We start from the raw sequence: 27,079 nt of genomic DNA on the forward strand, positions 1-27,079 counted from the left end.
TTTATTCTCTTCTGGGGGAGGGGGAAGATCAACTACATCTGGTGCTGCATGGTGGATGAAAGGCTAAAAGGCCCACCTGAACTACTTCTCACCCTTCCTCATGGTAAGGCCAGTGTTGATTAAGTTTAACTTTAGGCACAATCTAAAAGTTTCAGCCTCAACCATTTTTATACTAGAAGTTCTTAACTCTGCATGCTGCAAAACATCTTGGGAATGTCTCCTACATATTTTAGGAATTGTGCATTTAGGGCAACCTCCACAATGGATGGCATGCTAATTTCAAAAGCAATTGGATCTCCGTACCTCTTTTTGATGGTGTAGGATTACACCTGTATGTGGTCCAGAAGTTCTGCATGCAACTAAGAAGTTGGTTGGAGAAGTAGCTCCAGGTGCAGAACATATTTTATGCCACTATTATATAATGCACACCATTTGTACAATGACAATCATCATGTGCATGAAGTCATGTACCCACTTTCTCCATCCCCCTCTCACAGAAATGCTAACGTTCAAGGAATCCAATAATTCTACTGAAACAATAATTAGAGTGAATATCTGCAGGATAGTCACAGGACTTTCAATAGTACAATGTTCCATGTTCTTAAATTCTTACTCTTTCACCCACTTAGAATCAGAGACTAGAGAGAATTCCTACCTGGAGGTGACACCATCCGCTGCCATTTTTGAAACAAACATGTTTTCAAGCAGTCCCGAGGACTTAAATTATACGTTTTATGTCTTGACATTAGTTCTTGCATTGGTTCCAATATTAAACACAACTGCAAAGAAGGAACAAAAAAAACCATTTCTTTCATTGCTCTCAAATGATCAAGGGTTTCAAAGATGGATTACAGGTTTATTTTGTTGCAAATAAATATGAAGTGACAGTATAACCTTTTTGTTATTTGGATTTTAATCACATCAGAAAATTCCCACTTCTACTGTCCGGGCCAGGTTTACAAAGGTGTTCCCCAATGTATGGTTGCCTTCACCATCCCTGTTTCCCACCTAACCAAATGACCCCTACCTCCATTCCCCCCATTCTCCCCTCCCCCACAGGACCTAACCCAAGAGCTTCACAGCTCTTGTGCTAGCTCTTGGCGTAGAAGAACAAGTACACAATAAACCTCTCTGGGTGGAAAGTCAGTGCTATCTCCGCTAACTTTAAAGGTGCAAGGAAAGAATGGCAAAGTACCAGAGTACCCAGATTTCAACTGGGGGAAAACAAAGTCTCTCCAAGATCCTTCAGGCCTTCTCCAAGAAGGGGTGACAATATCTAATGGGCTATCATGGAAAAGAGGGTTACAGTCTATCCTCCAAAGCATCTGAGGGCAGGAGAAGAAGTAGTGGATGAAAACTAATCAAGGATAGAAGCAACCTAGAACTAAAGATTGTTGTATCTGTTTTTTAAAAAAACCTTTTGAACCACCCTGAGTCCTACGGGAGAAGGGTGGTATATAAATTGAATAAATAATAATAATAATAATAATAATAATAATAATAATAATAATAATAATAATAATAATAATAATAAGAAATTGCCTTTCAGTGAGAACAATTAATCAGTGGAACAACCTGCCCCCAGAGGTTGTGGGTGATTCAACATTGGAGATTTTTAAGAAGAGAATGGATAGCCATTTGTCTAATGGGGGACTTTAACTGGGAGATAAACTCTGCATCAAGTGGGAGATTGAATAGGTTCCTGAACAACCTAGCTGACAACTTTGTTAGTTGTTCAGGAACCTATTCAATCTCCCACTTGATGCAGAGTTTATCTCCCAGTTAAAGTCCCCCATTAGACAATTTTTTTTTTCTTCTCCAAAGTTTAATTTAAAAGAAAGGGAGGAAGATGGTGCCGGAATGAATTTTTAGAAGAAAGTGGGTCTCTAAAAGCTGTAAAAGACTCCTTTTAAAACATTTGAAGCTGGTATAAAAGAGATTTAAAAGATTTGGAGATTTAAAAGGGAAGTAACAAAGTTGCAACTTGGGTTTCTAAGCTAAATCGTGACTTTCTTATAAGGATTGGGTGGAAAAGTGAAAGTGAGAAATGAAAGTTAATGGGTGTTAAAATGGCTTCTAAACTGCCTAGAGTTCCCATTTCCAGAAGCGCAGAGGCATCACCAGTTCAACAACAATCTGCACTTCAGACTTTGATGCCATCCCCCACAGCACCCCCACCAACACTAATATTAAAAGATTTACAACAGGCCTTAAAACTTCAATCTGAGCAAATAGCGGAGCTCATTAATGAGAAAAATAAGGAAATAAGAGGATATTTTACTGGCATTTCAGGGGTTGGCAGTTTGTATTGAGCGTTTGGATGAACGCGTGGAGGAAGTTAACAAAAGTAACTTGATACTGGAAGCTAAAATGTGCGAAGCTGAGAATAAAATGGATAAGATTGATGATGAGATGGTAATGATACAATATAGAGACATGGAGTTTGCCTGGAGGATAAGAGGTCTGAAAGAAAACCCACAAGAAAACCTGGAAGAGATATTAGCAAAGGCTGTGGTGCCTATATTGGGATGGCGAGTTGAAGATTTTATAATGGAAATAGATAAAATATTTCGTGTCAACTCCTGGATTGCTAGGCAAAGAAATTTACCAAGAGATGTGGTTGCTTATTTTACAAAGAGAACGATCAGAAATGCGATTATTCAAGCTTTTTATCATAACAGATTTAAAGTGGCTGATCAAGAGGACTTAATTTTGAAAGAAATTCCACCAAGAATTTTAAGAAAAAGGAAAGAGTTTGTTTTCTTGGCAGATGAGTTAAAAAAACGACAGATCCAGTTCAGATGGGAGATACCATATATATGCAGGTACAAGATATCGTCTTAATACAGTTCTGAAGGCACGAGATTTTTATTGTAATGTACTGAAAGCAGGTTCATTGCCACCCCCAGAATTTAAAAGGGGAAAGTAAGAAGGAGCATGACAGGCACAAATGGAAGGCATACAGCAAGGTGAAGAAATCACCTTGCTGATTGTAAAAGAAGTACAGCAAACTCTGGAAACTGTGCAACCCCTGGCACCATTAGAAGAACTAAAGAGTCAAAGAATGACACGGGCTGCAACCAGACGAAAGGAACAACAACAAGAACAACAGAAACAGTATCCTATAATCACAGTTCAAGAATCCATTAACAATGAAGCAGTGGGAAGAGTGAGACCAAAGAGGCAGGTGCTTATGGATCTGCAAGATACGCTCCAAAAGCTTCAAGTTGCAAAAGGTGGTGACAAAGTTTCTAACATGGAATGTTAATGGTTTAAACTCTCCACAAAAGAGAAAGAAAATATTTCAGTATTTAAAACAATTTAAAAATGATGTTATATGTATGCAGGAAACGCATATTCATGTAGCAGATCAAAAATATTTGAAAAATTCCAGATTGGGTATACAATTTACTGCATCTGCTCCAGACAAGAAAAACGGAGTAGTTATTTATGTGAAGAAGGACTTAACAGCTAATCTAATTGAAGCAGATAAACAAGGAAGATATATTATAATTGAACTTTTAATAGAAGGGAAGAAAACACTTTTAATTGGAATATATGCACCCAATCAACAGCAAGGAGAATTTTACAAACTTCTTCATAATAAAATAATTCAATGGGATTATAAATCGTGTATTTTAATGGGAGACTGGAATGGAGTGTTGGACACACAAAAAGATATAAAGGACCTTTTAAAAGTACTCCAATCATGCTAGATTGCCTAAATCTTTTTTTGATATGAAAGATGATTTGGAACTGAGAGCTGTCTGGAGAGAATGAAACATGGAGGAAAGGGATTTTACTTTGTTTTCTGATAGACAACAGTTTTTTTCTAGGATTGATTTTGTACTAACCACTAATGATTTTTTTCTTGGGTTAAGAAGATTAAGATATGTCCAAGAACTTTATCAGACCACAGTCCAGTATGGATGGAACTGGACCAGGGGAAGGGAGACAGGACATCCTGGAGGTTAAATGAAAATTTGTTTAGATATGAGGAAAATGTGGAAGAATGTAAAAAACAAACAAAAGAATTTTTTTACTATAAATATGCATAAGGGTACTCCAATTGAAATGGTTTGGGACGCACGTAAAGCTTATATGAGAGGAGTTCTAATATATTTGAATAATACTGTAAACGTAGATTGGAATATAAGCGTAAGGAGCTAGAGGAGGAAATAAAGATGAAAGAGAGGGCTTTTATTTTGAATCCATCTAAGAAGAGGGTAAAAGAAGCAATTAATTTGTTAAGAGGGGAGTTTAACATGCTGATGGCAGATCAAGTGGCAACTAATTTATGATATGTTAAACATAATACCTTTTACAATGCTAATAAGCCAGGTAGGTGGCTAGCTTATCTGTTAAGGAAAAAACAAAAATCACGTAATATAGACAAAATAGTATATAAGGGTAAAGAGGTGTTTCAGCAAAATATTATTAAAAAGGTTTTTGTAGAATTTTATTCAAAATTATATGCTAGGGATACAATTCAAGGTTTAGATATAGATAGATATTTACAAGAAGTGAATAGCCCTATACTTTACACAAGAGCAAAGGCAAATCAATTAATAACTGCTGAAGAATTTATTTTAGCAATTAAACAACTAAAAGTGGGTAAGGCACCTGGAACAGATGGTTTGATAGCTATTTATTATAAAAACTTACAATTAGAAATGGTGGAACCTTTAAAGGACTTATTTAGAACAATTAAATCTGAAGGAGAAGTGCCTCCATCCTGGAAAACAGCTTTTATAACGTTGATTCCAAAGGAAGATCAAGATCTTACCCAATCTAAAAATTACAGACCAATATTGCTTTTAAATACTGATTATAAGATATTTACAAAAATTTTAGCAAACAGATTAATGCAGGTTTTGCAACAAATGATTTATAGTGACCAAACAGGTTTTATAAGTGGTAGCCAAATGAAAAATAATGTGAGACATATTGTAAACCTATTAGAATATTTAGAAAGAAATAATCAAGTCCCCGCAGCGCTGATTTTTTTGGATGCCGAAAAGGCGTTTGATCAATTGAATTGGCAATTTTTATTAAAAGTATTAGAGAAGATGGAGTTTGGGGATAGGTTTTTACAATCTATTAGGGCAATATATCAGAAACAAACAGCTCAAATAATAATTAATGGTAGTTTAACAGAAGCTTGCAAAATTGAAAAAGGTACAAGACAGGGATGTCCGTTGGCACCATTGCTGTTTGTTTTAACACTGGAAATATTACTAACTAAGATACGTGATTCAAATAAAAGAAAGGGAATTAAAATAAAACATCAAGATTATAGATTAAGAGCGTTTGTGGATGACTTGGTTATTACATTAAGTCAGCCGACTCAATCGGTTATAGATTTAATGGAGATAATTTTGCAATATGGATAAGTTTCTGGATTTAAGATAAATAGGCAAAAAACTAAAATATTGTCTAAAAATATGACTATAGAACAAAAGGAATCCATAGAAAAAGTAACGGGATTTGAAATAGTTAAAAAGATTAAATATTTGGGGGTATATATTACAGCTTCAAATGTGAAATTATATAAAAATAATTATGAATTGTTATGGCTAAAACACAAAGAGAGTAAGACAGTTTGTTCTGTACCAGCCTAGTACCGGTGTTGTGATTCAGGGTCAGCCTGTGGGTACGGCAGTTGGGTCGGACAATTCAGAGGAGGAGGAGGGGGGTGTTGGAGAGCTTGCTGAGAATAGTATTGAGGCTCCACAGAGCCCTCAGCCAGGCCCCTCCCATCTGGTCACGACGCAGACCCAGCTGTGTGAACCTGACAGCGTGGATGAAGATGACCCACAGCTGGCCCTGTTCAAGGATGCCCGACGCAGGAGGCAGTCAATCAGGAGTAAACAGAGGAAGGCAATGGGGCACCTCGGAAGGAGGCAGAGAGAAGCCACGCCCTGAACTGTTTAAAAGGGGAATGTGTGGGAGGGCTGGTTTGCTGAAGGCAACCGTTTGAATAGCTCCTGTTTCATGGTTCATGTCTTGTTTTGCTCTGTTTTACGTTAATAAACTTGGCAGGCTTAGTTCCAGCCTATTGCTGTTTGTAAAGGGGTTGTCTCTGCCTTTTCTGCAGGGCCGGTAGTAGGCTGGTACAGAACAGTTTGCCTTCAGCCTCCCACCCCTTATTATTATTATGGAGCAGTTACATGCTGAGAATGCCCAGCTCACCCAGCAACTCGCTTTGTTGGCAGCTCAGGTGGCTCAATTGCAAGCTCAGGTCTATGCTGCACCCCCACCATCACCCCCACCCAGGAGAAAATGCCAAGTTGTGATGCTGGATAAATTTACTGGCAATCCAGAACTGTTTCCTGCTTTCCTGAGAGCAGCTGATTTCCCCACTGACTGGGATAAGGTGGGGTTTGTGTTAAGCCTTCTTTCGGGTGATGCAGCTCGTTGGGGCACACCTCTGCTGGCTCAACCTAGTCCATTGTTGGACAACTTTGTGGGGTTTTGTGATCATATGCGTTTGATGTATGAGGACCCTATAAAGACGCAGACCGCTACTTGATGCTTGAAAGCTTTGAGGCAGGGTCAACGCCCCCTACAGGGCTATATCAGCGATTTTTGGCTGTTTAGCCAGGATTCCGCCTGGAATGAGGCTGTGCTTGTGGATGCCTTCCAGGATGGATTGTCGGAGGAGATGTTGGATGAGCTGGCCCGTGTGGATATTCCCTCAGACCTCAATGGGCTGATCCATCTCTGCCTGTGGATCGATGCTCGGTTGCAGCAGCGAAGGAGTCGCCATGCCACCCCACAGACCCCTGCAGCCCCTGTTGTGCTTGAGACCCCAGTTCAAAGGGAGGAGCCAATGGAGCTGGGTGCCACCAGGTCTCGTCTATCGGTGACTGAAATGAACAGACGATGATCGGGGGGGGTTGTGTTTTTACTGCGGGGACCCTGGGCATTTGGCTGCTTTTTGCCCAAAGAAGCGACAGCGGGCATCAGTGACTGAGTCTGGCCCGAGAAAGTCCCCTACTTTTCTGTCAGGAAATGCCCTGAGCCCGATCTAGATGGTGTGATAGATTGGGCGTCCTACAACAACACTGAGCGACATCTTTCCGATGCTGCCTGTGGACCTCCACGGCATCTGATATTGGAGGCACGTCTGATCCTTCCTGGCAAGCCAAAGGGGATTCCATTCCATGCCTTAATTGACTCTGGGGCCACCACAAATTTTATGGACTCAGCATTTGTGGCCAAATGGGCTGTTCCCCAGTGCCCGGTGGATCCGCCCATGTTAGTGGAGACTATCGATGGTCGAGTGCTCCTGTATGGGCCAATTATGGCCACCACGCAACCATTATGTATGTCCATCAGTTCCCATGTGGAGGCCATCCAGTTCTATATCCCCTCAGATCTGCATTTCCCCATGGTCTTGGGACTGGCGTGGCTCTGGGCGCATGATCCACAGATCTATTGGTCACAGACCTTGGTCACCTTGCCAAGCTTGCAGTGCATGGACCATACCCGCCATATCTGTGCCAGCCAGGTGGAGGGTTCCCCAGGGGTTTCCTTGCCTCCCGAACTGTCCGACTTTGCTGATGTGTTCAGCGAGGCAGAGGTGGATCAATTACCCCCGCACAGGCCCTATGACTGCCCCATTGATTTAGTCCCTGATGTGCCTCTCTCAGTGGGGCGTTTGTACTTCATGTCGGACCCCGAGTTGGCTGCATTGCGGGACTTTCTGGAGAAGAATTTGGCTCGCGGTTTCATCCGGCCCTCGTCCTCGCCAGTGTCTGCACCTGTGCTCTTCGTTAAAAAGAAGTCCGGTGAATTGCGGCTTTGCTACGATTATAGGAAACTCAACGCCATCACGGTGCGTAATCGTTACCCGCTGCCCCTCATCCCCAAACTCTTGGACCGACTCTGGGAGGCTAAGATCTTCACGAAACTGGACCTGCGTGGAGCTTACAACCTCATCAGGGTTCGGCCGGGTGATGAGTGGAAGATGGCGTTTGGTACTCATTATGGACTCTTGATGCCGTTTGGCCTGACCAACGCCCCTGTGTTTCAACATTTCATGAATGACATTTTCCGGGATTTGTTGGATCAGTTTGTCGTGATCTACTTGGACGACATCCTGATCTACTCCCCGTCACGTGAAGTGCACCATCAGCATCTCCATCAGGTCCTGCAGCGACTCTGAGAACATCGGCTGTTTGCCAAGATGGAGAAGTGCCAGTTCTACCGGGTGACCATCGATTTCCTGGGTCACCGCATTTCGCCATGGAGCTGAGTAAGGTTGAGTCTTTGCAGAGTTGGCAACCCCCGCATCACGTGAAGGATGTTCAGCGACTTCTTGGGTTCGCCAACTATTACCAAACTTTCATCCCTGGGTTTGCTGCCTTGACAGCCCCCCTCACCCGGCTCCTGCAGAAGAAGACTCGGTTCCAGTGGAACACTCCAGAACAACGGGCTTTCCAGACTTTGAAGGAAGCCTTCATGAAGGAGCCCATCTTGAAGCATCCTGACCCGCAACGGCCGTTTGTCGTGGAGGCGGACGCCTCCGACATTGCCATTGTGGCGGTGTTACTCCAGGCAATGACGCCCAACGGTACCCTCTTCCCTTGCGCGTACCATTCACGAAAACTGAACTCTTCGGAGCGCAATTATACAATCTGGGAGAAGGAGCTGCTGGCCATCAAAGTGGCGTTCAAGGCCTGGAGGCATCATCTAGAGGGAGCGCGGCATCAAATCGAGGTCCGGACGGACCATAAGAATTTGGAAAGGCTGCAGACCGCTCGGAATTTGAACCAACACCAGATCCAGTGGTCTCTTTTCTTTGCGAACTTCGACTTCCGAGTTCGATACATACCTAGCGGGCACAATCAAAGAGCGGATGCTCTGTCCAGGAAGCCCGAATATTCCCAAGTGGAAGACAAGCTTCTGCCCAGGACAGTGATCCCCGTCGAGTCTTTTGCTGCGGTGCGGGAGCCGGTTGATATATGGGCTCAGATCTGGGAGGCACAGAACCAGGAGGTGTGGGTGGCTCAGCGGATGGAGGAGGTGGGGCCAGATTCTCCTTGGACGGTCACAGATGGACTCTTGTATTATCATGACTGGCTCTACGTTCCGGGAGGGCCACTCTGGGGACTCATCCTCAGCCAGTGTCACGATAACCTGGCGGCGGGGCATTTTGGCCTGTTCAAGACCCTGAACCTGGTCTCTCGTACCTTCTGGTGGCCCCGAGTCCGACACGACATCCGGTCCTATGTCACTTACTGCATCCCATGCAGGCAGGCCAAGTCATTGACAAGGACCCCGCCTGGATTACTGCAGCCCTTGCCGACACCCAAAAGACCCTGGGGGGCTGTGTCCATGGACTTTCTGATGGATTTACCCCCATCCTCTGGATTTACAACAGTGTATGTGGTGGTGGACATGCTGACCAAGATGGCGCATTTCATCCCCTGTTGCGGCTTACCGTCAGCCCGCGCCACTAGTCGTATGTTCATTCAGCAGGTGTTTCGGCTGCACGGCCTCCCTGATAGAGTCGTCTCTGATAGGGGGGCCCAGTTTACAGCCCGCTTCTGGCAGGAGTTGATGCATGCGTTGGATATCAAGATTTGCCTGTCGTCCGCGCATCATCCTCAAAATGATGGGGGAACCGAGAACGTCATCGGTATTCTGGAACAATATCTGCGCTGCTACGTCAATCTGCAGCAAAACAATTGGGTGGACTATCTGGCCATAGCTGAGTTTGCATTCAACAATTCGCAGCATACCTCCACACAGATGACACCGTTCTTAGCCAATATGGGATATCACCCCCAGTTTTTCCCCCTTTCTCCGTTAAGACTCACCAGAGCGAGCAGCGAACGACTACATGGCAGAGTTACAGGCGATACATCGATTGGTGCGGCGACAGTTAGAGAAGGCCAAGGCCGATTACAAAAGATTTGCTGATCGGTCGAGGCGGGATACGCCTCCACTATCGGTGGGAGATCGGGTCTGGCTGTCCACCAGGAACCTACCGTCAACCTGGCCAGCTATGAAGTTAGACCACTGATATTTAGGACCGTTCCCAATAGAGGCTGTCATCAATCCGGTCGCCTATCGCTTAACTCTGCCACGTTCCCTGCGCGTGCACCCAGTCTTTCATCTGTCTCTGTTGGTCCTCAAGCAACTGGCCTGTCCACTCCACCGAGCCGAACCACCCCCATCAGGACTTTGTGATGGAGACAGCACCCCCGAGTACGAGGTCACCAGCATCAGGGACTCCCGTTGGCTGAAAGGTCGTTTCCAGTACCTGATTGAATGGAAAGGTTACGGACCAGAGGACTTCACCTGGGAGGACGCGACCACCATTCATGCCCCTGCTTTGGTGTCCACTTTTCATGAACAATTTCCATCCCGACCACATCCAGATCGGCAGACCTGGGGAAAGGGCCCTGCGGTGCGGGATAGTGTTGTGATTCAGGGTCAGCCTGTGGGTTCGGCAGTTGGGTCGGACGATTCAGAGGAGGAGGAGGGGGGTGTTGGAGAGCTTGCTGAGAATAGTATTGAGGCTCCACAGAGCCTTCAGCCAGGCCCCTCCCATCTGGCCACGATGCAGACCCAGCTGTGTGAACCTGACAGCGTGGATGAAGATGACCCACAGCTGGCCCTGTTCAAGGATGCCCAACGCAGGAGGCAGTCAATCAGGAGTAAACAGAGGAAGGCAATGGGGCACCTCGGAAGGAGGCAGAGAGAAGCCACACCCTGAACTGTTTAAAAGGGGAATGTGTGGGAGGGCTGGTTTGCTGAAGGCAGCCGTTTGAATAGCTCCTGTTTCATGGTTCGTGTTTTGTTTGGCTCTGTTTGCTCTGTTTTATGTTAATAAATTTGGCAGGCTTAGTTCCAGCCTCTTGCCTTCTTGTAAACGGGTTGTCCCTGCCTTATCTGCAGGGCCGGTTGTTCTGTACCAGCCTACTACCGGCCCTGTATTATTATTTAGCTATGTTTAATGGGAGTTAAAGTGCGTTAGGATTTAAAGTGTATTCATAGATAGTTAGCATATTTTAGTTCAAGTTTGTTAGAGGCAATACCCTGTATTCAGCTCTGGGAAGTCGGGGGGAGGAGGGGGAGGGAAGGGTGGGCTCTATGGGGAGGTGGGGGAAGTCGGGGGGAGAGGGGGAGGGAAGGGTTTTTTAAAAATGTACTGTAAAACTTTTCAATAAAAAAAGAAGTGATTAGAGGGGGTTAAAATTGCTGGAACTTTATACAAGAGTGACCATGTCATATTGAAATTCAATATAATGGAGACACAAGCAATAGAACATAATCAAACCAGTGTATTAGATCAGAGGTCACTAACCTTTCTTGGTTGGCAGACCGGAGGGAAAGGGAGGGGGAAGCGTTTTATGTGCACAAGCATGGGCCCACAAGTATGCGTGTGAAACAAATGGGGTGGGCCTAGTGCTGCATGTTACTCGCTAGCCCTGCCCCATTCTTGTGCATAGTGCCCTGTTTCTGTGCACTACCTGAATCCCTGTTTTCATGCCCTTCAGTTGCGGCGCTAGTACAAGTGGGGGGAATGTGCATACGCATGTGTATGCACTGGCCAGCCTGTCCCGTGAACCGGTGGCCAGCAGCCCATGGCCTATTACCTGGCTGTGGCCCACAGGTTGGGGACCCCTGTCTTAGACTTTTAAAAAGGTCATTTTAACAAACCCAGAGAGAGCTTGGGAAGGATTTCATGGATGAAAATCTTAATGGGCAAAACAACTTAAGAAGGTTGGGAAATTCTGAAAAATATGATTATAAAAGTCCAGTCCAGCTCAATACCATTGAAAAAGAAGCAAAGCAGTTGAGGGATTTGGGACTCTGAGCCCTCCAGCTGAGTTTCTTCCTGTTAGGGGACCCAAAATGGGCCAGAAGCTGCCCCGGAGAGGAAGGAAGTCCCAGGGACCGAGGAGAGAAGGCGGTTGACCCGATCGGTCCAGGTGAAGCCTTCCAGAAACCAACAGGAGAAAGGCTGGCTTAACTTCAGGAAATACTTATCAAGAAAAAAAATGAATATTCACTTCTGGTGGCGGTTCGGCGCTGGAGACAGCCATTTCGGGCTGCCCGCGGCTCAGCTGTGTTGTTTTCACCCAAAACAGCGCCAATCAGCTGTTCGGGTGGATTGGAAGCCCCCTCCTCGGGAGAAGAGGAGGGGGTGAGGCCCCAGGTAGGGGTTGAGTTCTCCGGGGCTGCCTCAGCTTAAAGCTTGGGCTCCCCCGTAGCCTGGGTTGCTCCCAGCTGTTCAGCGTCTCTGCTCCGGGATTTTTGGAGCGGAGCCAGGCGTTTGCGATCACCCCTGCCAGAAGGAAAGACCATGGAATAAAAGGAGCAGGCAGAGCGGTACAGGAGGATAAGGTGAAGAGGACTTTTATTTTTACTCTCTAGCTTAATGGACTTTATAAACTTAAAGTGAAAGTGCGCAACAAGTGAAAGTAAAAAGATGGCGGCTAAACCTCCCTCAAAAACTCTTCGGAGTGCTGGAACTTCCCCGGTGCAACAGACATCGTTGCAAGCTTTGCTTCCTCCTGCTGCATTGACATCGAAGGATTTACAAGATGCTCTTGAAAAACAAGCCCAGGTAATTTTGGAATCACTGGGTGATAAATTGGCAAAGGTGGAGGAGAAATTGGAGAAATTGGAGGAGAGAATAGAAGAGAGGATGGAAGAGAAGTTCAGTGCGATGAGGGTAGACATTTTGTCTACAGTGCATAGTGTGGCTGAATGTGTGCAAGATCTGGATGAAAAAGTGGAAGACCTGACTCAAAAGAATGCCATATTAGAAGTAAAGGTACTGGAGAATGAAGATTTAAGAGACAAAATGGACAGAGAACTGAGTCTTGTTCAATATCATCAGATGCAGTATGCTGTTAGAATCAGAGGCTTAAAAGAAAATATTAAGGAAGACCTAAAGCAGCTGATTTCTGAGGCTCTGGAAGCAGTATTGGGTCAGCCAGCATCTGAAATAAAGGGATGCATGGATAAAGTGTTTCGTGTAAATTCATGGATTGCTAGACAGAGAAAGCTACCTAGAGATGTGGTGGTTTATTTTGCAAAGAGGGAAATTAGAGATGAAGTTATTCAAGCTGCCTATGATACTAAATTTGTGATTGCTGACCAAGAAGTTTTGGTTTTAAAAGAAATTCCTCCAAAGATTTTAAGGAGAAGGAAGGATTTTGCATTTCTTGTGCAGGAACTCAAACAACGTGATATAAGGTTCAGATGGGAGATTCCAATTGGATTGGTGGTGATGCATGAAGGCAAAAGGTACCGTCTGGTTACTGTGACACAGGCGCGTGATTTTTACAATAATGTTTTAAAAAGCAACCCCACTATCACTTCTGGAAGCTGCAAAGGGGTCTGGAGAAGGAAAACCTCAGGAGGCTGAAGCTGGACAGACAGAGGAGAATGGTGCTGGAGGAGATCAAGCTATAACTTCTTTGGCTGATCCTGGAGAGCAGAGGGTGCCGCGTGCCGCTTTAAAACGAGCAAAAAAAATAAAAGAACAAGATCAGCAGAAGTTTATGGAACTTTCAAAACGTACTTACAGCCAAGCAGTGGGAGGAGCACGGCCTAAAGGAGATAGTGGGCCTATTAAAGATGTGCTCCAACAGCTTTGGGATGACATGCATGGCGACTAAATTTTTAACTTGGAACGTTAATGGACTAAATTCACCACAGAAGAGGAAGAAAGTTTTTCAATATTTAAAACAATTCAAGATAGATGTTATATGTTTGCAAGAAACGCATATTAGGGTTATGGACCAAAAGTATTTATCGAACTCAAGGTTGGGCACGCAATTTGTTGCTTCTGCAATGAATAAGAAAAATGGAGTGGTTGTTTATGTTAAAAGTGCTTTAACAGCGGACTTATAAGCATGGAAGATATGTTATGATAGAGTTGCTGTTAGAAGGTAAAAAGACGCTTTTAGTTGGATTATATGCTCCTAATCAACAACAAGCTGATTTTTTTAGTTTATGGGGGACTGGAACGGTGTTTTGGATGTACAGATGTACAGATGGACAAGGCTGGTTCTTTTAAGCGCGTTCCAAGTCATGCTAGACTGCCTAAATCCTTTTTTGAAATGAAGGATGATTTGGAACTGCGAGATATTTGGCGTGATATACACCTGCATGAAAAGGATTATACTTTTTTTTCTGACAGACATCAATCTTTTTCCAGGATCGATTTTATTTTGCTGACTAATGACTTTTTTTCTAGGATTAAGAAGGTGAAGTTATGTGCAAGAACTATTTCTGATCACAGCCCAGTTTGGCTAGAGATTAATAAGGACAATAGAGATAGGCGCTCGTGGCGTGTAAATGAGAATTTGTTTAGAAATCAGAGAAATGTGGAAGAATGTAAACAGCGGATGAAGGATTTTTTTGAAATTAATATGAATAAGGATACTTCTATGGACATGGTTTGGGATGCTAGCAAGGCCTATATGAGAGGGGTGTTGATATATATGAATAATAAACACAGACGTACTTTGGAAGCCAGGAGGAAAGAATTGGAGAATGAAATTAAGGAAAAAGAAAAGGCTTTGATTTTGAATCCAGCGGATGTGAAGACTAAGGAGGTTATTAAGCTATTAAGAGGACAATTTGATAAATTAATGGCTGACCAAGTGGCAACCAATTTGCGGTTTGCCAGGCACAACACCTTTTGCAATGCTAATAAGCCAGGTAGATGGCTAGCTTATAGACTGAGGAAAAAGCAAAGGGCTTCTAATATAGATAAAATTGAGCATAAGGGAAAGGTTGTGTTTCAACAGGATCTTATTAAGGAAGCTTTTGTGGATTTTTATTCCAAATTATATGCTAAGGAGAAGATTAATGAAAAAGACATTGATGTATATTTGGAGAATGCTAGCATCCCGGTTCTTACGCAAGCACAAAAAGAGGGGATTAATCAATTGATAACAGAAGAAGAAATTCTTACAGCAATTAAGGAATTGAAGGTGGACAAAGCACCAGGTACGGATGGTTTGACTGCGGCTTATTACAAAAATCTACAATTAGAGATGATAAAACCGTTAAAGGAACTGTTCCAGACAATTCAGAGGGGGGGAAAGGTGCCTCCGTCTTGGAGAACTGCTTTTATTTCTTTGATTCCGAAGGAAGACCAAGATGCTACTCAAGTTAAAAATTATAGACCGATATCACTTTTAAATACAGACTACAAGATATTTGCTAAGGTGTTGGCTAATAGACTGATGAGGGTTCTGCAACAGGTGATTCATGGGGACCAAACGGGGTTTATTAGTGGTAGGCAAATGAAAAATAATGTGAGGCATATAGTTGATGTGTTAGAGTTTTTGGAAAGGAACAACCAGATCCCTGCGGCGCTAATTTTTTTAGATGCTGAAAAAGCTTTTGATCAATTGAATTGGCAATTTTTGATGAAAGTTTTAGATAAAATGAATTTTGGGGATAATTTTTTGCAACCAATTAGGGCATTATATCAAAAACAAACTGCCCGAATAATAGTTAATAATAGCCTGACAGAAGCATGTAATATTGAGAAGGGCACAAGGCAAGGGTGTCCGTTATCGCCATTGTTATTTGTGTTAACATTGGAGATATTATTGGTTAAAATACGGAATTCGGAAAAAATTAAGGGTATACAAATTAGAGATCAGGATTATAGATTGAGAGCGTTCGCAGACGATCTGGTTGTTACAGTGACCCAGCCGGAGAACTCTGTTGTGGACCTGATGGAGATAATAATACAATATGGGAAGGTTTCTGGATTTAAAGTTAATACACAAAAAACTAAAATCCTGGCCAAAAATATGACAGCTTCGCAAAAGGCTCTCTTAGAAGGATTAACTGGATTTGAGATTGTTAAAAGGGTCAAATATTTGGGGGTGCTTCGGTCGCCCTCTAATACAAAGTTATATAAAAATAACTATGAAAAATTATGGGGGAAAATTCAAAAAGAAATGGAGAGCTGGGAAAAATTGCAATTGTCTTTGTTGGGGCGAATCGCAGCAGTGAAAATGAATGTCCTGCCTAAATTCTTATTTTTATTTCAAATGATACCGGTTCTTAAGAAAGATTCTAATTTGGAGGAATGGCAGCGAGGTATCAATAAATTTGTTTGGGCAGGGAAAAGGCCACGAGTTAAACTTAAGATTATGCAGGATACTCGTGAAAGAGGTGGTCTTAAAATGCCTAATTTTAAATTATATTATGAAGCTGCTGCGTTAGCAGGAATAAGTGATTGGATCAATTTGACACAAGAGAGATTATTAAATCTTGAGGGCCACGACTTGTTGTTTGGCTGGCATGCATATTTGTTGTATGATAAGAAGGTAGATAATGTGTTTAGAGTGCATATTTTAAGACAGGCATTGTTGAGAGTTTGGAAGAAGTACAGACATAAGCTAGATTGTAAGATACCATTGTGGGCAATCCCAAAACACGCAATAGAAAATATAAATGTTGGTTTTAAACATGATGTGACTACGTACAAGGAGATTTTAAGCTTGGAAAGAAATGTCTGGTGTTTGAAACCATATAGCCTCTTGCGAGATGAGAAGAAGTATATTGAAACTTGGTTTCAATATACTCAGCTACGGGCCAGGTGGAAAGAAGATCAGAAAAATGGTTTTACAATGACTGATGAAAATCTGATAAAGCAAATCAGAAATCAGGGTCCAGCACATATTAAACGGATATATCTTGCTTTGATAGAAATTGATTCAGAAACAGAACTTGTTAAAGATTGTATGATTAAATGGGCCCAAAACATCCAAGAAGTTATTACAATGGACACGTGGGAAAGGATTTGGGTGAGGAACGTAAAATTTACACAAGCTCAAAATTTAAGAGAGAATTTTTATAAAATGTTTTACAGATGGCATTTAGATCCTAAAAAGCTTGCAAGTATGTATCCGAACTATCAGCCTAAATGCTGGAGGTGTGGTGAAGAAGATGCAACATATTTTCATATATGGTGGACTTGTAAAAAGGTTAAGGCTTTTTGGATAAAAATTTGGTGGAATATGCAGAAGATTTTTAAGCAAAGGATAAAGTTTTGTCCGCAACTTTTTTTGTTGGGAATAATTACAGATGCTACGGTTGTGGACACTAAGCTGATGTTGAATTTAATTACGGCAGCAAGACTCTTAGTAGGTCAATATTGGAAGAAGGAGGAACTGCCGACTATAGAAGAATGGACTTTAAAGGTTTCTGACCTGGCAGAGATGGCAAAGATCTCGGCTTATTTGAAAGATCACTCGCAAGAACGTTATGTTATGGAGTGGAGAAAATGGATTGAGTATATCCAGAACAAATATGGGACTAAGAAGTTTCATGTAGCATTTGAATAAGTCTTCCTTTCTTTTCTCCTTTTTTTTCTGTTTTTTTTATATATTTTATATTAATAGTGTTTGTAGTTATCCTATATGAGCTAGAGAGAGATAGATTTTAGAGTTTATGGTTGTTAGCATATGGATGTTTATGATTTGTTTTTTTTTTTGGTTTTTTATACCTTGTACTTAGCTCTGGGAAGTCGGGGGGAGGGGAGGGGTGAGGGGTAGGGAGGGAGGGATAGGGGAGGGGTAGGGGGGATTGTTAAAGATAAAATGTATGATAAAACTTTTCAATAAAAAAAAAGAAAAAATGAATATTTTTCAAGAGGAGATATATGTTAAGCTCCAACTAATTCAAAGAACAATGATCTCAAATCACAAACAAATTCAGAATAACTTTGAAAATATAAATCAACTCCAATTCAATTTTATACCAAACAATTCCCTCAGGAAAATACAGCAGAGAAGGAACAGACAATACAGATGACTGAACATAAATTCGAAGTTAGAGACTTGAAGATGGAATTCTACCAAACAAAGGAGTATGATCTAATCCAAGTGGAAAAAAATTCACAAGAAACACTAGATTTAGAAAAGACAGCTTATATTTCAACACTACAAAATAAACTTGAAGACAAGAAAAAAGACTGGATAAACGTTCTACAGAGATATCAGGAAAAACACCAGAACTGGAGAGACAAAAAGCAACAAGAGAAGCAGAGAGAAAAAGAAGGGAAAAGATTCCCAATAAAAAAGGAGTGGGCAAATGCCCGTGACAAAGATATTGATTTACTTTTTATACCTACAGCAACATTTATGAACATACGGAAAAACCTTTTGATTCAGCAAAATACATTGATTAATACAAAATACATTGATTCAGCAAAATACATTGATCACATAGGAGCCGTGACCAGGGGGGCTTTTGCCCAGGTTCGCCTAGTGCGCCAGTTGCGACCCTACCTGGACCAAGATGCCCTACGCACAGTCACTCATGTGCTCGTGTCCTCCCGTTTAGACTACTGCAACGCTCTCTACATGGGGCTGCCCTTGAGGACCACCCAGAGGCTTCAGCTGGTGCAGAATGCAGCCGCGCAAGTTGTGATGGGGGTTTCCTGATACTCCCATGTAACACCTCTACTCCGCGAACTGCATTGGCTTCCGGTTGCCCTTCGGGTGACATTCAAGGTGCTGGTGATGACCTATAAAGCCCTAAATGGTGAGGGTTCGGGATATCTGAGGGAACACCTGCTGCCAGCATCAAGCTCCCTTCGTCCAGTGCGCTCCCACAGGGAGGGTCTTCTCAGGGTGCCACCGGTTTAAGATTGCCGGCGGACAACACCCAGGGGTAGGGCCTTCTCAGTGGGCATGCCTGCCCTTTGGAACCAGCTGCCCGCGGAGCTTAGGACTGCCCCCGACCTCCGTTCATTCCGCCGTGACCTGAAGACCTGGCTCTTCGAGCTCTCTGACCCAGGCTGAGAATTTTAATTTTAACAGGGGTTTTTTATTTTTCTCTCAGGGACTGATTTAATCTTTTTAAATTGTTTTTCACTTTTGTATTGATTTTTCTTTTAAATACCCTGTAAACTGCCCTGAGTCCCTCGGGAAAGGGCGGTATATAAATCCAAATAAATAAATAAATAAAATAAATTAAGAAAGATATTGGGCAAAGGAAAAAGATTAAGGTGGAAACCAAGAAAATAGATGATGGGATTTATCATAGAGAATACTTAAAAAAGAAACATTTGTTTGAATATGGTTAAAGAAGTAGAAAAATCTTGGAATATACTATTCTAAGAGGGATGAATTCTCTAAACAATGTAGTATGCTTTTTTTTCTTTTGTGTTCTGTTTCTTGATATGAGTAATATAAAAAAGTTGAAATTATTTAAATAAAGGAAATGCTTTAGGTACTTAAATGTGATTGAATTTAAGAAAATTATAAAAAATGTTTTGAATAAGAAAGGACTAGATGACTAGATGTATTGAATGGAATGTTTAAAGATTAAAGATTAAATATATTCTTAATTATGGTTAAAAAGACTAAGAAATTAAGCAACTAAATATATATTAGCCTAGGAGGGATATATATTTTAAGTAGTATGTTATTTCTTATGTTTCTTTACTCTTGTTTTCCTTTCTTTTTCTTCTTTTCATTGTTTTATCTATTTCTTAAGAAATGTAAAAGTGTGAGATGGCTTATATGGAAAAAATTAGTTAAATTTGTAAATGTAAATGTAATTAATTTTTGAGAAAATCTTCACCAGTAAGAATATCTAGAATTTAGTGGGAAAAATAAATAAAATAAGGATTGTAACAGGATCTATGACAAGGCAACCAGAATGATTGGATAGAAAATAAATATTATACTAATATGATTATTATTTTTAGGAATATTGGAAAAAAATCATATTCAACTGTTATTTATCAAAAGAATAAGAATTGTATTAACCCAATGCTTGCAAAAGAGGTTATTTTGGGGAAAGAAGAAATCAACTAAAATTAATATGTGGGATATGGATTATAGAAATTAATTGTTAATTATTGTTTTACAAATGTAACCCAGACAACACACTGTTCACCAATTATTGAATGATTTATGTTTTTTTTTAAAAAATCGATAAAATATATTAAAAAAAGAAAAAGAAAAATAAGATATCCAAGAAGAAACCAGCATGATTACACAAAGAATCTCTCTGATAAACTAAAAAACAAAAAATGGAAAGAGGGACACATAACTAAGGCCGAATACAAACAAATAGCCCGAACTTGCAAAGATGAAATCATAAAAGCTAAGGCTCAGAATGAAGTAAGACTTACAACAAATGTCAATAATAATGATAAAAAAAATTCTTTTAACGTATAAAAAACAAAAAGTCAAGGAAACAATTGGTCCACTAATGAAAAAAGATGGCAAGGAAGTAATGGGCAGTAGAGAAAAAGCAGAGTTGCTTAATTCATTCTTTTAAACTGTCTACACAAAAACACTAAAAACACAACCGTAAAAGACAGACTAGGAATACAAATTAAAATAAGCAAGAAAATGGTAAGAGAACACCTGTCCATTCTAGATGTGTTCAAATCAAAAGGCCTGATGTATTACAGTCCAGAGTTTTGAAGGAGCTGGCAGATATGATCTTAGAACCCTTGAACTATATCTTTCAAAGATCCAAAGACCGGAGAACCACCTGAGGACTGGAAAAGAGCTGATGTGGTTCTCATCTTAAAAAAAAAAAACAGATCCAGAAAACCACAGACCAATCAGCATGGCATTAATACATGGGAAGATCCTGGAAATGATAATCAAGCAACAGTTATGTGAACACATAGAACTGTGATGTCTCCCTTGGGCAATTCCCCAATGAGCAACTTCTACTCCTCCTTCGACCAAGGAGCCTCAGCATGGCTCCAAAGAGCACCCAGAGGTGACCATGAGTGTCAATTGCATGTCAGTATGTGGTGACTCACCATTCCCTCGTTCATACCACCAGATATGCTTAGCTAAAGTCTACCCTGCTGGACTCCCAGAAGAAGCCGTGAAGATGTATGTAATAGTAGATACACAAAGCAACCACTCATTAGCTAGGTCAGCATTCTTCGGCCTCTTTGATGTCCAAAGTGAAGAAACACCTTTCACAATATCAATGTGCACTGGGCCCCAGAGCATGGCAGGGACTCTGCATAGAGTCATTAGATGGGAGTTCACAGTTCCCACTGCCGCCATTGCTAGAATGGGACGCCTTACCAGATAATCAGTCAGATTTCAACACCAGAAGTAGCAAGCACCATACCTCACCTAATGCACATGGCTGATCACTTTCCTGTCCTAGGTCCTGAAGCCAAAATCTTGCTTCTGTTGGAAGTAGACACCCCTGATGCCTTTGCTTGCCATGGGATGGTCAGAGGCCCAATTGGCTCCCCAATTGCCCTCAAGATGGAACTTGGATGGGTCATCTCAGGAACGGTCTGTGTTGATCGGCTGCAAGCTCCAACCCAGGTGAATACCTTCACAACGTCCATCCTTAGTAATAGGAGAGCATCCCACTTGAAACCATGCCAAGAACACTTCACGCTTTTGACAATCAAACCCATTTTAGGAGCAACAGTGTTCCAGACCAGCAAAGATGATAATTGATAAAGAATTTCTGCAGCTCATAAACAAGGAATTTCTACAGGATGCCACTGGGAGCTGGGTAGCCCCACTACCCTTTTGCATACCCAGGCAGCGCCTGTCGAATAACCATGAGCAAGCTCTCTCTCGCCTCAACAGTCTGAGGAGAATCCTGAACACAAAGCCCAAAGATCCACAGCAGACACTCCAACCTTGCCCCACCCCTGAGGAAAGATGAAGAATGCTGGTATCTACCATTCTTTGGGGTATACCATCCACAAAAGCCAACCAGATATGAGTAGTCTTTGATGCCAGTGTGCAGTTCCAAGGCATCTCTTTGAACAAAGTCCTTCTTACAGGGCCTGATCTCACCAACAGTCTGCTCAGTGTGCTCATCCGCTTCAGAAAGGAAGCTATAGCAGTTATGGCTAATATTCAACAGATGTTTTACTCATTCTATCAGTTGCCTCAATTCAGTAATTGACAAATATCTAAAGGCCCAAAACTGTGTATGGACATTTAACTCTCCCCATGCATCTCATATGGGAGGAGCATGGAAACTCATGATTGGCACAGCCCGCAAAATCCTGGATTCCATGTTGACAAAGACACCCACGCTGACGCAAGAGAACCTCACTACCCTCATGGCAGCTATCATCAACACTCAACCTTTGGTTCCAGTTTCCTCAGATCCTGAAAATCCAACTATTCTCACCCCAGCCACCTAGCTAACCCAGAAGACAGGTGACTGGCCAGCACTATTAGGGAATTTTGTTCCCAAAGACACGTATAAACAACAATGGAGACAAGTTCAATTGCTCGCCAACATCTTCTGAAAGCGCTGGAATACTTGCCTAGCCTTCAGTATCACTGCAAATGGAAGACCAAAGAGCCTAATCTCGAAGAAGGACCTTGTCTTGTTGAAAGACAAGGACGTGCATCGGAACTCGTGGCCCATAGGGCTTGTGCACCAAGTTCTACCCAGCTCTGATGGACTAGTTTGCCAAGCTGAAGTCCAGATTGTGAAGCCACAAGAGTCATGTCGTGATTCACAGACTTTCGTTAAAAGGCTTTACACCAGACCGATCACCGACCTGGTACTGCTGTTAAGGAAGACTGAACTTGAAGATTGAACCTTGAGCTATGCATATTATGTGCCTACCTCACAGTCGCATTGTTTGATGCTATGTCTTTGTTTATTTTAGTTAATAGTGGAAATTTTATAATTCCAGGCGGGGAGTGTGTTGGTCAGAGTAGAGTTATTTTATGAATTAAGAACTGTTCCCTTAAGGGATAGCCTTCTGGGTAATGTAGTTTTAATTTACTTGGTCACATTTGTGTTTCGAAGTGGCCACTGGGAGGGACTTCCATGTGGATACCAGGGGTTTTCCTGGCTACGTGCAATCCAGCAGGGCTTTAATGGAGCCAGCCACGGGAGCCTTTTGTTCGGCCAACATGGGAAAGATTACTTCTTTTCACACTGTGTGATGGGATAAGATTATGAAATGTGCTTCAGAAGAATCTTTCCAGTAACTGTGAGTTATTGTTTAGAGAATACTTGATGAATTAAAGTAATCTGCATGAAATCCTTTCTGTGGAGTTTATCTGTTTGAATCATAGCAACAGCAGCCTGCTTGAAACAGAACAGGCAGAGATCGTGAAGATCCAAGCTTCATTTCTGCATCCATGAAAAAATTTCCATCCCTCTACCCTCTGCATTTAGGGAAGGGGATATCTTTTGGCAGGAGCAGCAGCTTGCACTCTCAGCCCTAGGGAGAAAGCAAGGGCAAACCACTTCTGAAACATTGCCAAAAAAACTGCAAGGACCAGGTCAGGCAGAATAATGCTGAGTTACCTGTTAGGAATAAAAGGCTACAGTGTTTTGAACTTAAAATCTGTAAAAGTAAACACAGCAGAAGAGACAAGCAGTGAGAGAAGAACACTAATCACCTGCCAACTTATTATAATTTTCACTTCAGTTTGTGTCCAGCACAATCCCAATCATTCCCTCTATCTAGAACAGAGTAATCGCACACGGTGACTACTCCACCTGCCCCACCATCCCTGCCAATGCACATGAGGACTCCCGTAAATCCTTCATCAGATTGTGGAATCAAAGCTCAGATTTTCAGGATCCCAACTTCATTTCTCCAGCCTAGTTCAGGAGTTCCTCTCCCCTGCATGTGCTGAAGAGAACCTGTATGCTGGGCTGGGGAAATGAGAAAAGAATCATGAAGAGAAATCATTTCTGCAGTCTTATCTTTTTCAGATAATATGCATAAATCCCCAAGGAAAAAAAAGAATAAAGCTGAGCTTCCTATGCATCAGATTCATTTTTAGTAATCTCTCCTAACTAAAAGGTGCTACTAGTAAAAATAGGTTATTTGGATTTAATATTGTAGCTCAACTGGACTTACTCTTCACTGATATGAGCAGCACCACATCTGTTTACTTTTTCAGATTTTGGGGGAGTGCAGCCCCCCCAAGCCAATTCTCCGCATTGTTCCCCCCCCCAACACCCCATACCAACCTCACACTGGGCAAGGACCCTGAGAAGTTTTCCAGCAAGGCAAAGAAAGACTCTCCTTCCCCTTTCCTATCTCCTTGACATGCAGATTGACTGCCCAGCTAATTGTCCTAGCCTGCGAATTGACTGGGAACAAGTGTCCCTCAGCAAATCGCCCAGGCAAGACAGGAGCGATGGGGAACCAGGCACAGGCAGAGGGCCACCCGAGGATGAATGTCCACGCTGGGTCAGCTGTGGCAGGGGCGGCAAGGACAGGGTGAAGTTGGCATGCCCATGTGGCTGTGGCCAATTGTCCTAGACCTGTTGGGAAAGTGGGGCTACAGAATAGGTCCTTCTTTTCTCAGCCTCCTTCTGTGCTGAATTCTGGAGCATGGGCCCTCCCCACTGTTGGGCTCACTCGGCTGGTTGGGGTCATGTTCTCCTGATATTGTAGGCAATTTTTTAAATAAATCTTTTCTAAACTTTATTAAAGTCCCAAAGCCTGTCTTGATGTTCTCCTTCTTTGGTATCTTTCCTGCAAATTCTAAATAATTGGTGCTGTAAATATCCTTACTAATAGAGAAAAGGGGATAATTTCCTTGTCTTTCTTCCCCCTTTCCCCCAAGAAATAGGACAAGAGTTCTGTTTTGAAAATCTTGTGAATGTCTTGGTCAAAATATGATTTCTTGTCAGTAATTTGTTTGTCAATGTTAAAAGGATCAGGCAGATATTAATTCTTGTTAATTTAGTATGCTATTCACTTTTCATTGTGACATATACTAATTAAGAGGAAGAAACTGCGAATCTACAACCCAATACAGGCTTGTTTCCCAATCTAACAATGTTTGTGGGTAATTTATATACATCTTTCCTAAGCTTTGCTACAGTCTGAGAAAAAAGCTGGAGGTACCTCTCTCTGCATGGAAAAGATCCAAGAGAAGCAGTTAAGAAACTGCTGCAAGGAATATTAAAGATAATACTAGACTCATTCTGCCTTTGTAATTGCAAAAAACATATTGTAATGGAAGAATGGAATGCATAGCTGCCATGCTCACAACTTTGATTTTTATAATTGTATACACTTTGCTTGCAAGAAAATTAATGATTTGTAATTATATGCAGAAAGGGGGCTTTGAAAAAGAAATATAGAAGGAATAAAAGGAGAGGAAGAAGTTTACATTGTATACAGTCAATGATAAGAAAATTTAAGACACGTAATCTGAAACTATTATATGTTGTATATCAAAATTTGAGTATTTTTTGCATTGTAATTGGGATTTGTTTTTAAAAATGCACTGGAGGACACTTTAGTCTAAAAAAATACAAAGTCTAACATACTTTTGTTTAATGCAATTTTGCTTAATTGTGCTTAATGCAATTTAAGATCTAATAAAGCATGTGATTTGAAACTCCTTGGTACTGCAAAAGAGGTGACAAGGTTTTGTTAAACAGGTGTGCTAAACAGTAAATGAGCTGGGCTTTAAGCCATTTTCAGAATAAAGTCTCGAGTTTAGAAATGTTCCATATAAATCTTTTCCTACAGTTGCTACAGTTGGGAAAAGGTGGTTGCTACTCGAAAAGGACTTAGCTGTGGGGGAAGGGAGACTTTGTCTTTCCAGCTACCCTATTGTTTACCCTTTGGATTTCCATATCACCAGTCTGCATAAAATTATTCCAGCATTGTTGGCTCAATGGTGGTTGGTGAGAAAAGAAAGATCTAAAGGTGTGTATTTTCTACCTATGTGTTTTACCTTTAAAACTCTAGATCAGGGCTTTTCAACCAGTGGTGCAGGTACCACCTGTAGTACATTGGCACCTGGCAGGTGGTACGCGACCATCCTAGAAAAGTGGTAGCGGGGGAGGGGAATGAGCTGAACCGGTGGCAGCACTGCACAAGCCTGAGCGAGAGATGGCTGGAGCTGCAGAGCTGTCAGGGCTCAGTGGAAGTCCAGGATCAGCACCAGGCTCCAGCTGGAGCTTGGCGCTGATCCTGGTGCTTCTGCTGAGCCATGAAGAAGCACCAATCAGCTGGAAAGCAGCTGGTGGTTCTGCTGAGCCCAGAAGCGCCGTCATATTTATGACGGTCATGGTGTCCCAGGGTCATGTGAAGTGACCAAAACCTGCTGCAACCACCCAGCAGATGGGGGGAACAAAAACCAAACATCCCACCCACCCCACCCCCACTGCCAATCCTCAACAGAAATGTTCACAACAATGAAAACCTTGGACAGGGGGAAGAGCACCGCCGGGTGGGCAGGCAGGTGTCTTGCTCAGCTGTGGCTTGGGGGGCATTTTTTTCAGTGCCATTGTAAGTTCGAACAGTCACTAAGTGAACTGTTTAAGTTGAGGACTACATGTACTTTACCACTTTTTTTCCTTTTTTGGGAGGGGGTCATCAAGTTTTTGACACCTTGCTAGGTGACTGGTGGTACTCAGATATTGCCATATCCTAAAAGTGGTACAATGGGTAAAAAGGTTCAAAAGCCCTGCTCTATGTGGGTCATAGTTAAAGGGGGGAGGAAAACAAGATCTAATCCTAGGAAATTGGTAAGGAAATTGGAAAGTATGAAAAAACTTTGCAGCTGAAATAAATAGGAATGTAATGGTAAATCCAATTTTTACCTCAGGAACCTCTTTTGATTTAGGGTCCCTGTGTAAGAAAAACAGCCTAGCAGTCTCATCATGTAGAAGGCTCAAGAAACAACTGTGGCTAGGTAAGCAACAGATCATCCCCATGAAAGGCACAAACGAGACAGAATAACAGAGTTGGAAGGGACTTTGAGGTCTTCTAGTCCAACCCTCTAATCAAGCAGGAGACCCTATACCATTTCAAATAAATGGCTGTCCAATCTCTTTTTAAAAGCCTCCACTGATGGAGTACTCAAAACTTCAGAAGGCAAGCCATTCCACTGATTAACTGTTCTCACTGTCAGAAAAATTTCCCTTCTATTCCCTCATCTTCTCCTTAGTTCTAGGTCAGGGGTAGGCAACCTCGGTTCTTTTATGACTCATGGACTTCAACTCCAGAATTCCTGAGTCAGCACTTGCAAAAGCTTTATTTATCTGCCAGTTATGGCAAAAAAAAATTACTGCAAGTTTGAATTTTTTAAAAACTACAGAGGAACGGTGTTCTTAA

At 42.1% G+C, this 27,079-nt stretch overlaps 1 protein-coding gene across 2 annotated transcripts in view; it reads right to left on the reverse strand.

Moving 5' to 3' along the window:
- LDB2 (LIM domain binding 2) overlaps positions 1-27,079 on the reverse strand; it is a gene marked incomplete at both ends in the record, with an annotated part of 349,034 nt that overhangs the window by 22,317 nt on the left and 299,638 nt on the right. For both annotated transcript variants that reach the window (XM_083366938.1, XM_083366937.1), the window contains one exon: positions 656-779. In XM_083366938.1, the coding sequence (XP_083223064.1) occupies positions 656-779 (124 nt within the window). The remainder of the gene's footprint in view (positions 1-655; positions 780-27,079) is intronic.

This window comes from Vipera ursinii (genome assembly GCF_947247035.1).
Source record: "Vipera ursinii genome assembly, chromosome: 7".
In the NCBI taxonomy this organism is placed as follows: Eukaryota; Metazoa; Chordata; class Lepidosauria; order Squamata; family Viperidae; genus Vipera; species Vipera ursinii.